An 11766-nucleotide genomic window follows, 5' to 3' on the forward strand; every position below is an offset into this window, starting at 1 on the left:
CACTTCCAAACTCATTGATTCAAATCTGAATACTGCAAAAAATATATATAATTAATATATATATATATATAATATATATATATAATAATTTTGTGAATTAAATTAACTGACAAGCAGCATGTAGGTGCAGAGAGTTGTATGGAATCAATTTTTTTCAATTATCAATTGTAAAAAACAGTAATCATAGCAACAAAATTATAGGTAATTAGTGGGAAAATAAATCCTAAACTGCAGTGAAAGACACTGTCCTCTACCATGTAACCCACCCCCCAACCTCCCTGAAGGAGTACTTTCTATTTATACTTTCTAAGTCTGCCATTCTATTGACCACCTCCACCTCCTTCGCTCACTGCTTGAGCTCTATTCTAACATGATCTCTACTCTATTCTCCATGTTGTCGCCATGTTGCAGGTGGATACACATCCTTACTCCTGCTCTTACCACTGTGTAAACTCAATCATCAATCATTTGACCACCAGCTCAAACGTGCGTGTCAAAAAAGGTTGAGAACCCCTGTGACAAAAGATGGTGATGCATTATTACATTCAATGATAATGTGGTAAAATTAATCTTGTTCCAAAGTAATTGGTGTCAATCGATTTATTTATTTTAAAACATTCATGATCTAAACATAGAATGTTGTTACAAATAATCTGTTTCCATAAAACTATGCTTTAGGAGAAATGTTACAGTTACTTATCATTTTGAGTAGTTGGATACATTGGTAGTTAGATGCATTGTAATGAATGAAAAGACAGTATTTTCAAATGTAATGTAAATGTGTGTAAGTTTAGTCATTGTGAACAAGATTTGGTTCAGTGATCAAATTGTTTTTGGTTTATGTATATTGCATCCAAGCAATTGAAAAAAGAGTTTAGAGTTTGGAAAAATGAAAAATTACCTCAAAGTTCTGAAATTAGTGTATTGTAAAAAAACTGTAATGTATTTTATGTATCCAATGCTTGAAACTAGAAACATACTGGAGATACTATTTCCTGTCTGGCTGGCTGGCACTCACTTTCGAAAAATGTGCATCCGTTTTGAGTTTTGTCAACAGTTCTGAAAGATTACCTCAAGGTTCTGAAATTAGTGTCAATGTGGTGTTACTCGGCTACTGCTCCATTTCTAATCATATTCCAGTGAGGGCAAAAATCTAAATTGAGTTTAGGAGTTTGAGGAGTTTCATCATAAAATCTATTATTTTATTGCCTAAACAAAATATGTGTGAAAGAAAGGATCCATTATATAGAAACGTGGGAAGGAATGATAATAGATAGTGGTTCTATATGCAACCATAATCCTTCTTTATTGCACCCCCATTGCTAACGTTTAGTGGTCAAAAACAACCTGATAATTTTTCTTCAAGCAGGTGCTGGTACTCTAGTAAGAGTAGGTGAACGCCATCACTGTTCTGTCCATTACCTTACATTACAGCCTAGGTTATTTCAATGCAAAGCACAAAGCAAACTTAGGTTACCATTCTAAATAGCTGTTCACTATATTGTGGGCTATTACTTAAAAACGGACACCGCGTCATGCGTTTTTTCCTCCAGGTGGGGTCGGATGACCATATTTGGTGCGTTTGCACGCCTTATATTGGTTGGCAGCGTGCTCAGCCAATAACATAATTGCAGTAGTTAGACTCGTTTTGATTGCCCTTGGTATACAGGACTGAAGCCTTCAACTGGGTGGGAGATCAGCGGCTACACTCGCCTGTATCCACACCAGTCGGTCAAACATCTTACTGTACATTCGCGGTGCTTTCGCCTGTAGTTTGGAATATGAAAAATATGCTGGACACGAGGATTTATGCCGCTCTATTTTTCTCGCTTTTCTTTCCTATTGGTGAAATTTCAGGTCAGTAACCTTACATACCTTCATATTGTCCTAAACGTGCTGACGGGTGGTATCTTTCACACGTTCCAATATGCTACAAGGAATGTCTGCTTGATCATTTAATAACATGGACTTTGGATCACTTAGTTTCGAAATGGCGTTTACTTCTGTAGCCTACAGTAGTTAGACAAGTGAAATTGATTTTCTGTTGTCTGTTCTGTTCATGTTTGTTTAGACGAGAACTACAATACCTGTTCATTAACATTAACTCAGAATTAACATAGTGTACTCCAACTTTAAATATGAATTCAGCAAAATAATTCTAATCTTTTCTTCTTGTATTTATTTTCGTCGTTATGTACTAATGTCTGTAGGTACCACGTTTCCCCAGGCAGAAGACGTTAAGTGGCATTCATTTGATTTCAAGACGCTGCTTACATGGGGTCCAAAACCAACCAACTACTCTTACACTGTTGAATTCTCTGTGTGAGTAAATTCATATTGAAAAAGAAAGATGCGTTATTTTAGTTTGAGCTCTCTTCTAGCAATGGGTGTTTACATTCTGTCATCGACGTCGTCGTTATTGTACTGCCATTTCATTTATGCAATGTGTCATGTTGCCATTTCTTTTTCTTTTTCGTTTGTTTTATGCAAAAAGCCTTGATTCCATAACGTCGGGAACAAGTAACAAAAGACGGAGAACTGGTTTTGTTGTAATTCAATTCATTTGCATGGTAGCCTACTTTGCCTTAAGTTTGTTTTTAGGCTTATGCTATAATTCGTTCGGAATGCTGTAGTGATGTGATATGTCAGTATAGATCCTTTAAAATGCTTCTCTAAATGTAGCCTATGTCAATATCATTATTGTGTTGGGATATGAGATAGGATTTCATAAATACTCGGATTTGAATACGTGGACATTCACATGGCTTTTCTGCGCAAGTGTTTACACGAATGAACAAGCAAATAACATCTTTGTGTAGGCACAATCATGTGACTGTACTTGTGGTGAAGTATATGATATTCTAAAAACAAATATTTTTTAATATTTAACTTTTAAAAAGTCCATGATGAATTTTCAGTGCTTGGGATACCAGGTAGTGCATAAAAACACATTTGCACATTTATCAGCCTTCATTCTATTCCATGTCTATATTAAATAGGATATTAATGGGCCAAGGAGTATATTTTCAGTTGAAATTGTTCATTAAACTGTATGTGAACACACTTTTAAGCAATAGTGCAAGGTGCTTTACAGACAAGTAAAAGAAAGTAAAAAATTAGATGGAACTATTAAGAAATGTATTTGGTTCGGTGTGTATAAAATATGAATATGGTTAGATATTATGCGATCAACCTTTTTTTTCTTGCAGCGTGAGTAAAAATCGGCAAAGGAATCCACACTGTATTAGAACCATGAACACGGAGTGCGACTTGACCAACTTGCTGACTGAATTGAAGGAGACATATTCTGCAGTTGTTCAGTCGGAGGCCTTGCCAGGGGAGACATCAGACCAGATAGAGCCCCCCTTCACCAGATCTGAACGCTTCTGTCCATACAAAGACAGTAGGTATCCCTCCTGACCACGTTCTGCTTCCTGTCGACTGCATTTCCCTCCTATGCCCCTACCCCCGCATTGGGGTCTTTCAGCACACTTGTCCCTGGTTATGGGCATGCACCTTGTTGTACGTCGCTCTGGATAAGAGCGTCCGCCAAATGCCTACAATGTAATGTAATGTACGCAAGATGGTCAGAAATGCACAATATGTCGTCGACATGTTTCGCAAATGTATCATGCCGATCTTTCCTTTTTTTTTTTTTTTTCAGCTAAAATTGGAAAGCCTGATTTCAAGATAGTAGTGAGCAAGGATAAACGCAACATTACCCTTTACATACAGGACCCCATTTCTGCCATTAATAAGGATGGCAGATTTTTTAACATGCGGGACATCTTCACGAATGATCTCAAGTACCGAGTGTCATATGGCAGAGCCCAAAGCACTGGGAAGGTGAGTTTCCGTGGAGATAACACAGCGTGCAACTGACTGGACAGTTCCTTTTACTCATTTATGACTGTTCCGTTACTCGTACCGTGTAAGGTGCATTTAGACAGATTCTCACACGAAGGACTCAAGCATTAATTCCTACGGCCACGGTGCATTGTTGCCTACAGAGGACGGAGGACACAGAAGGAAATACGATTCAGCTGGATGTGGACCAAGGCAAAAGCTACTGCTTCAACGTCCGGGCGTACATCCCTACCCGGGCCCACGGGAACCAGTTTGGGGACCTCAGCCAGACAAAGTGCTCACCGGCCGGGGACGTGCCATTTTACAAAGGTATGACAGAACCCGATTTTCATTTGATTTGATTTATGTGATATTAAGAACAATACACTTGCATTAAACAAATATAAAAGCGGTGTCAGGGATAAAATGGAAAAGTCAAGGACTTATTTCCATCGTCGTCCCTGCTGTACCGAAGAGACCCAGCAGCGACGGACGTTCGATGATAGTGAGACGTAAGCATTAAAAGCGGATTTAAAATCCACTTAAGAGAGGGGACACCCAAAGGTATCTTCTTGCTGTCAGGCGGTTCCATTAAGTGACCTCACGGATAAAGATGGATAGAGGGGCGATTGGAGAAGCACTTTAGATCTCCCCCTCCAGTTCTAATGCATTCGAGGGGAATGGAATTGGAATGCAGTGTGATACAGACTGGCTTATGAATGACTGCAGTCCATGTTTAGACTCAATAACACTGCCCGATTCCTGGCACGCTGGCACTACAGGCGAATGTGTCACCAGTGGCCCGATAAGCTCCGGGCTGACTTGGCAACATTTCCGCGCCGACTACGACACTCAACCTCCCTTCCCCTGTGTTTGGCTTCAGAGTACGGCATAGGAGCGGTGGTGGGCATCATCCTGCTCGTCCTCTTCTTGATCGCCGCCGCTGTGGCACTAGTGGTGTGCTACAGGCGGAGAAGCAGAACCAGGAATCAGGGAAAAGACGACTGCCTTTGAACAGCACGTCAGAGACACGAGGGGTTGGACGGGGGAGTACGGTATGACTAAACTGGATTAGCCCTTTCTAAGGGGGGAGGAAACCTTTCGTTGACGTTGTCAAACACTGGAATCCTCAGCTGTTTCTGTGAAACACTATGCATTAGATATGTTACACATATACTTTGCGATTTCTGCATTGGTGAAAAATCTTGAAATTAATGGTGATCGGTACTTATATGGGAAGCAAAGCAAACTGCTGTGATTTTAATTTTTATACATGCTACTTGTGCTTATTTATTTACTTTCTTTAGAAACACGTGATTTCTGGGAATCTTTGTAATGAAATTACAGGGGAAATGACTATTAGGAGGCTTTTAAGAGAGTTTTTATAAATATTTTATTGAGTTGATATATTTATTTTTTCATCTTTAACAAGGAACTGGTTGTATATTATGTTATTTCATTTAGTGTGTATTTATGGTTTAAAGGTTTATGGGATCAATAGATTTTATTTTGTTATATGCAGTAGGATATAATGCTAATATAATATGCAAGAGTGAATGTGTATATGGTGGTATTAATAATAACTGATTGTGCCTAAATGGACTCAAATTAACTGTTGGAATAAGTGTTTATTAAATTTACTATTTGTGGTGTCCCACACAAAACATTGACCAAACATGCATTTTTATGCAGTGCATTAGTTGATTTTATTTGTTGTATTGCATATGTAGTACATTCGTTTATTCATTTTCTGCATTGGACTGTCCAGTGTGGTCTACGGTACCTTTTTTGTTAGCAAATAAATGTTTATCATTTTTACAGTTTTTTTATTGTTGCCTTCATTTCCTATTTATATATGGTTATTCATATAGATTTACAGACAGATCCAAAATATTTATCTCTCATTTTAAGTCAAACTGCAGTGCTGTCACATTTAATTACCGCAGGCCCGGACTTCAAATCAAACTTCAAATTTGTGGATCCTAGGCCACCAGTAGGCCGCAATAGGCCACCAGTATGAGTGAAGTCCCTATGTTAAACTCATTCAGTTACTCTTTTATTTTATCTTACTTTTATTTTATTTCATGACACTGTCCTGTCATCCTTGCATTTGCCATTTAAAAAACACAATTAAAACAATGCCACCTACAGGCAGTGTAGAGTATTTCCAAACTAAAAGTTTATTCAACTATTAAATAGGAAATAAATTAGTCTATATTTAGTTACATTTAATGCCACTCTTACTGCCAACAGACAAGATGCATGTATTGCCTGGTAAAGTACTTTTTGGTAAATGAAACGGCAAAAAGCTATGTCCCTGATCAATGTATTCACATTTTTCCACTCCACGATGGTCTGCTTTACTGGCATTGATAATTCTTTGGTCCTATTATTCAGAGACAACAACAACAGACTAAATACAAATGCCACACTTAGCTTTCTTGGGCATGATGGTGCAACAACACACAGCCGGCCAATAAACAGTTTTGGCCCCTAAAATGAAGGGACTATGTAAAACAGCCAGCACTTCCAGCAATTCACCAAATATACCCTAAAAGTGAGTCTGCATTTGACCTCTTATTCACTGATTAATTTCAAATGCAATGTGCTTCTTGGTATAAAGCCAAAACATCAAGAAATGTGTCACTGTACAAATACTTGTGGTACAAATGGTTGAATATCACATACGTGTGTACATTTGAAGGCAGGAAGCACTTCAACTGGACTGAAGGTCAAAAGGAGGCTAGGTCATAGCAGCAAATGTTCCATCTTTAAGGCACCTAGCATGGTATGGGAAAGCTTGATCATATATTTTAGACTGCTTTATTCACTAGTAATTCTTTCCATTGAAAACATAGATTACATATTAAATATTAAATATTTTCTGTGAAGCCACACAATTAAGTGCAAACATAATTATAGTTTTGAAATAAAAAAATGGCATGTTGATACACATGATGATATTATGAATGTATTCTTGAAAAAACATTTTGTTTGTAAGTAATGTATGAGAGTAGGGAGGATATGAGGCTTTGGGTTTTTAACTATTTCCACCTGTATAGCAGTTGAATTATGTTTCATATAAATCAGATGTAAATTTGTTTTCAATCTTAAGATGCATAAAATATAAATTAGATTAAGTTTTTGTTGCAATCAATAATTTTATGGTTGTAAATTTGGATGTTCTTATTGTTTGTCCCATTTGGTGTTTTATATATGGGGCATAAACTGTTAAAACATATCGGTCCCTTCATGTCATAGCCATACACTGCACAAGAATGTCTTAACAAGTGTTTTAGTCTTGTAATGAGACTTAAAATCTTTTTTCCTTCTCGAGTAAAGTAACGTAGAGTCACTGCTCTGCACAGAACACGGGGAAACGGCTGCTTCCACCAGAAGTTAACATCCTTTAAATGGTAGTTCTTCTCCTGAGGAATGTGGTTTATGATTATGGTTGCTTATTGACTATCTGAGACATTAAGACACTTTGATTTATGTGAATTGGACCAATAATTATAGAGAAAATGAGAAATAACCACACAACCTCCCTGTGTTCGGAAGACCATGTTAGCGCACCATGTTCCGAACTCCTATTCACGATGTTCTGAACAGCACCTGAAGCACAACTACTACAGTTTAGCATAGGCTTATTTGGTTGAGCTTCTTGTTAGCAACAGCTTCTCTCACCACACTATCAGGGGCACCATTACCTTGACACTGTATGCTGAAATGGAGCACGTACGTCACTTGGACCAAGTTTTTATGAAAATGGAAGGAATTAAACTTTACGCACACACAAAAACCAAAGCTGATCTGGAAGTAATTTCTTATTTATTCATTATGAAAGTTGCAATGTTAAGTTGACTGAATTAACTTGGTGATTCTACATTAGAAAATATTTGCTTGTTTTTAATTACTTTTCACTTTTCAAGTGATATCGTTTGGCAAATCTTGGAAAGAGTCAAACTCACATTTGGCAAAAAAGTGGTAGAAATAACATTTTAAATCTAAATACAAGACTAAAATACTTGTTAACATGTCCTTATTTTTTGTATTCTTTTGCAGTGTATTAGGTACAGAATGAAAAAGGATTAAAGACCTGTGACAATATGTTATTATGGAGATTTACATAGAGTTTAAATCTCCTCTGCCTCTGTCAAACGCTGCGCTTTTGCAAAACACTTTGATATACACATTTACCATCTGCTTGGAGGTAACTGATGGCCATAGTTTCTGAAGTGACCTCAAAATAAGCGAAGCCACCTTGTGTATTATTGACTGCACTGGAGAACCGTAACCAGGAAGCAGGGAAACTCGTCTGGTGGGCTGTGGACAAGTCCTCGAAATTCCCACTTCCGCTGATGACATACATACTCCCATCATCCTCTTGGATAAACTAACAAAAGATTTCCAAAAACACAGTTAGTGTGCAACATGAAAACACAGGATAGAATGCATCTTGCCTCGAATGCCTGCGCATGGGTTTTCTTCATGTGTGCACACAAGTATAAAACACCAATGGACTTTGCATGTGGACAGACTTTGAGCAGGGTGTGCATTACGTGTGTAGTATGTATGTGTGAGGGTGAGGCATCTCACATGTTCTGGTGAATTGAGTTTGAGACGGTCACAATGTTTTCTACATGAGTGAGGGGAGAGTGTGTCATGGTAAGCTGTGTTTGACTAGTGCAGAGGACAGAAGGGATACCTGTAGGCTGTGGTCATGGCCACTCAGGTACACTGTCACATTATGTTTCTTCAGCAGGGGTCTTAGCTTCTCCACCAGGCAAGGTGTGGGTCCGTGGTGACCTACTGACCACACGGGGTAGTGCCCCGCCACCACCACAAACTCAGACCTGAGTGGAAACCAAGGTCAAGCAGGTCACTAAAATGAACTCAAACTGTACTCTGTGCTACCATTGCATAGAAAGCCCCGCATTGCAATCAAGACTCAGGACCTGGTGGATTTGACCGCACAACAATCTGATTGCTACTGAAGCTCAGGATGATTAATAGAGATTAATAGAGATTGAAGTAATATCTGGTCAACAGAGATTTGTCTATTGGCTATGTATGTAATGTAATGTAACGTAATGTAATGTAATGTAATGGCTATTATGAGAATCATCTTGAAAATAAAGAGCCTGTATAGGTTGAATGGTCTGAGCTCACCATCATATGCATTCCTATGTTCTTATGATCCATTCAGGGTGGATTCTATAAAATCCAATTATACATTAAGTCTAATTCTCTGAGAGGTCAGTGGTAATTCCTTCGAGAGACAGACTTTCTGTGTAATACCTGTGAAGGTAGGGGATATCAATGTATAGAATGTGGATTATCTGAGTGAGATCTCCAGCATTGTCTAACCATATCCTTGGCTCTAAGGAACGCTTGTATATGGGCAGGGTGGATACTGGGTGCTTAAAGGTAGGGAGTACTGCAGGTCAATGACTCTGCAAACATGCTTAGAGATTTTCCACATTCTTTAACAGAGACTAAAGTCGGGCCAAAGCGAGGGCACATCGCTCGCCAGTCTTGAAATTAGATTTTCCTAGCAGCATGAAAGGCCTTTTTGGTTGAGTCGACTCCTTTGTTATACTGTAAATACCTTTTGTTTTATCAGGCCTACATTTTTTTGGTCAAGAATTTGAAGTCATGCACTGTGCCATAAGTAACATATTAATAAGTCTATCTCAGTGAGGGTACATTGTATTTCCTTACTTGGTGTTAGCTAGGCGTGCGTTAATCCACTCCAGTTGCTTGGCAGCCGCTTTGGAGTCCTCCGGTCCTGCGGGCTGAAGCCCATCGTATGTGTTTCCACACAGCACCACGGTGTCAGTCATGAGGATCGTCACTGACGCTTTGCTGTGTGGAACCTTTAAGTTTATCTCATAGTACAGTGCGGGGAAGTGCCTAGGAGTTAACACCAATTAACAAAATTAGGTTCGTATCATTGAACTTCACATTCCGCCATTAAGAAGGGCTGCTGACGGGAAAGCGCTCGCTGGTGCTTAAGGGGAGCGGCTCACCATCTCTCAGATCTCGCAGAGTACACTATCTGCGCCGAGACGTTTCTCAAGTGGTCGTGATTTCCTGCCAGGAGGTACCACGGGACGTCACGCAGCGAAGGGTGCGAAAAGACGTTTTCAAAAGTAAACTGAGAGGGAAAAAGTTAAATCTTCACAGAGGGACATGGAAGCTGTTCGGAGAGCAAGAGCCGCACTTGAAGCGGAGTTTCATATTCACCCCATTGCTTTACACATACCATTCTACCACCCGAATGAGACACCTCTTTATGTCCATGTTTTAATCCAGAAACGACAGCTGAAGCAATAGGGATTTAAGATATAATCCAACAGTATTCACTGCAATTCAAGGCAGAATATAAATAACTCCTTTGTTTACAGGAGATATCAGCATCGCCACAAGGTGGCATGAGCTCCACTTATATCACATGCCCTCACGTGACACGGGGTGAAGAAAGCTCAACGCTGCATTTCATCCGCTTTCCCGTTGTGTCACCGTGTGAACAGGTTACGAAACAAACTGCCACTGCACTTGTTGCTCTTTCAGCGTAGTGCTAAGGAAAAGTCTACCATAAAAATGAACTTGCCTTGAACCGAATGTCCTCTACACTTTTCACTCCATTGAAATAGAAATGGTCACCCAAGCTCAGGATGAAGTCGAGGCCTGTGGTTTGAGCCACTCGTCCCAGTTCAGCAGCATTCGCCCTCTGCAGGTAGGTGGAATATGGGGCCACGGGAATACCCCCCCAGTCTCCGATTGCAACAAAGCGCAGTGGCACTGGGGGAGAGAACACAAGAACACCACCACATTCACGGTTGAACTACAACTTATAGCTCTTTTACTTTCACTTACTCGTTCTTCACACTGAACATTAACCAAAATAAAGTACTTAACTTGTATTTGAAATGCACCCAGTACATTATTCACACGTATCGGATCAAATACAGAGGCCGCAACACATCGTTTCACGTCCAGAGTGAAAGACAAGTAGAGTGCCGAGCAAAAATAATGAAACTGTACATTACCATGTTCCTGTGACTGATGATGGCCCCAAAATGCCTGAAAACACAGCAGGGAAAGGAAAGCTACCTTGGTCATTGAGTCAGCCTTCAGTGTCAACAACCTTTAAATGAGGCTGAACGTCACTAGTCAACTGACAAAAGAAAAGGCGTAATCATCTTCCCCTTGGCTAGTAAATATAGGAAGCAGTTTTGTGGGTTATAGATGACTTCCTGTGTAATGCGAAAACAAGATGATAAACAGGCGAAGAACCTGAATACCGACTGCTTTATGAGACACACCAACCACGCCACCGGAGATAAGATATTTTTCTTCCTTGTAAATTTATATTTATGCATTGAAGGAATAGGATTAAAATAAAGTACACTATAAAAAGCATTGTATTTACTTGCCATTCATTTATTTAAAATTATCAATTATTTTTGCATGCAACAAAGGAACAGGAACTGGACATTCAGAAACAACAATCTGAACCTCAACTAAAATCAATCTCTACGAGGCTATCAATGTCACCTTATTCTTACCAGAGAAGGTATGGTCAACCAAGAAAGAATGGACTGTTAAGTGTATTTTTAAGCAGGAAATTATCCAAAATACTCCACGTAGGCAGCGAAGTTGAGTGAAAAACATTCATAACTCATTGATAAAGCGATCAACCTCTAACCCAGAGGAACTTGGCAACATTCCTAGACAAGGCGGGCCTCTATGCAAAACTCAGGTACAGAGCAATGACTCAGCACTAGAGATCAAATCTGAAACCTTTTGCTTGCCGAAATCATCCAGTTATTTCAGATAAAAAAATAAAAATAAATACACACAAAACAGGCTCCAGACTTCCCTTCAAAATACAGCAGGAACCAAACAGATCGT

The 11766-nt window shown here is 39.3% G+C and overlaps 2 protein-coding genes across 2 annotated transcripts; one reads left to right on the forward strand and one right to left on the reverse strand.

Annotated features, from left to right (window-relative positions):
• Positions 1 to 1637: 1637 nt before the first annotated feature.
• f3a (coagulation factor IIIa) lies at positions 1638 to 5664 on the forward strand. Its single transcript, XM_061238884.1, has 6 exons — positions 1638 to 1857; positions 2211 to 2322; positions 3210 to 3403; positions 3665 to 3846; positions 4011 to 4176; positions 4730 to 5664. The coding sequence occupies exons 1-6, from the start codon at positions 1782 to 1784 to the stop codon at positions 4858 to 4860; spliced, it is 861 nt and encodes a 286-aa protein (XP_061094868.1). The 5' UTR covers positions 1638 to 1781; the 3' UTR covers positions 4861 to 5664.
• Positions 5665 to 7660: 1996 nt separating this feature from the next.
• On the reverse strand, positions 7661 to 11057 carry acp5b (acid phosphatase 5b, tartrate resistant). The gene is made up of 6 exons (XM_061238883.1): positions 10902 to 11057; positions 10463 to 10653; positions 9879 to 10006; positions 9571 to 9762; positions 8555 to 8702; positions 7661 to 8242 (listed from the first exon to the last, which is right to left on the reverse strand). Exons 1-6 carry the CDS (start codon positions 10972 to 10974, stop codon positions 8003 to 8005), a joined length of 972 nt encoding a protein of 323 aa, XP_061094867.1. The 5' UTR covers positions 10975 to 11057; the 3' UTR covers positions 7661 to 8002.
• Between the last annotated feature and the right edge of the window lie 709 nt (positions 11058 to 11766).

Source organism: Conger conger, chromosome 4 (assembly GCF_963514075.1).
Source record: "Conger conger chromosome 4, fConCon1.1, whole genome shotgun sequence".
Classification (NCBI taxonomy): Eukaryota; Metazoa; Chordata; class Actinopteri; order Anguilliformes; family Congridae; genus Conger; species Conger conger.

Excerpts from the sequence above, each read along its gene's own strand:
- acp5b (XM_061238883.1), bottom strand. The coding sequence starts at position 10,974 with ATGACCAAGGTAGCTTTCCTTTCCCTGCTGTGTTTTCAGGCATTTTGG. Across the intron at positions 10,007-10,462 it reads TAGAGGACATTCGGTTCAAG|TTTACTTTTGAAAACGTCTT; the intron begins GCAAGTTCATTT and ends TTTCCCTCTCAG. Across the intron at positions 8,243-8,554 it reads GCCATGACCACAGCCTACAG|TTTATCCAAGAGGATGATGG; the intron begins GTATCCCTTCTG and ends ATCTTTTGTTAG.
- f3a (XM_061238884.1), top strand. The coding sequence starts at position 1,782 with ATGAAAAATATGCTGGACACGAGGATTTATGCCGCTCTATTTTTCTCG. Across the intron at positions 3,847-4,010 it reads GAGCCCAAAGCACTGGGAAG|AGGACGGAGGACACAGAAGG; the intron begins GTGAGTTTCCGT and ends TGTTGCCTACAG. Across the intron at positions 4,177-4,729 it reads GGACGTGCCATTTTACAAAG|AGTACGGCATAGGAGCGGTG; the intron begins GTATGACAGAAC and ends GTTTGGCTTCAG.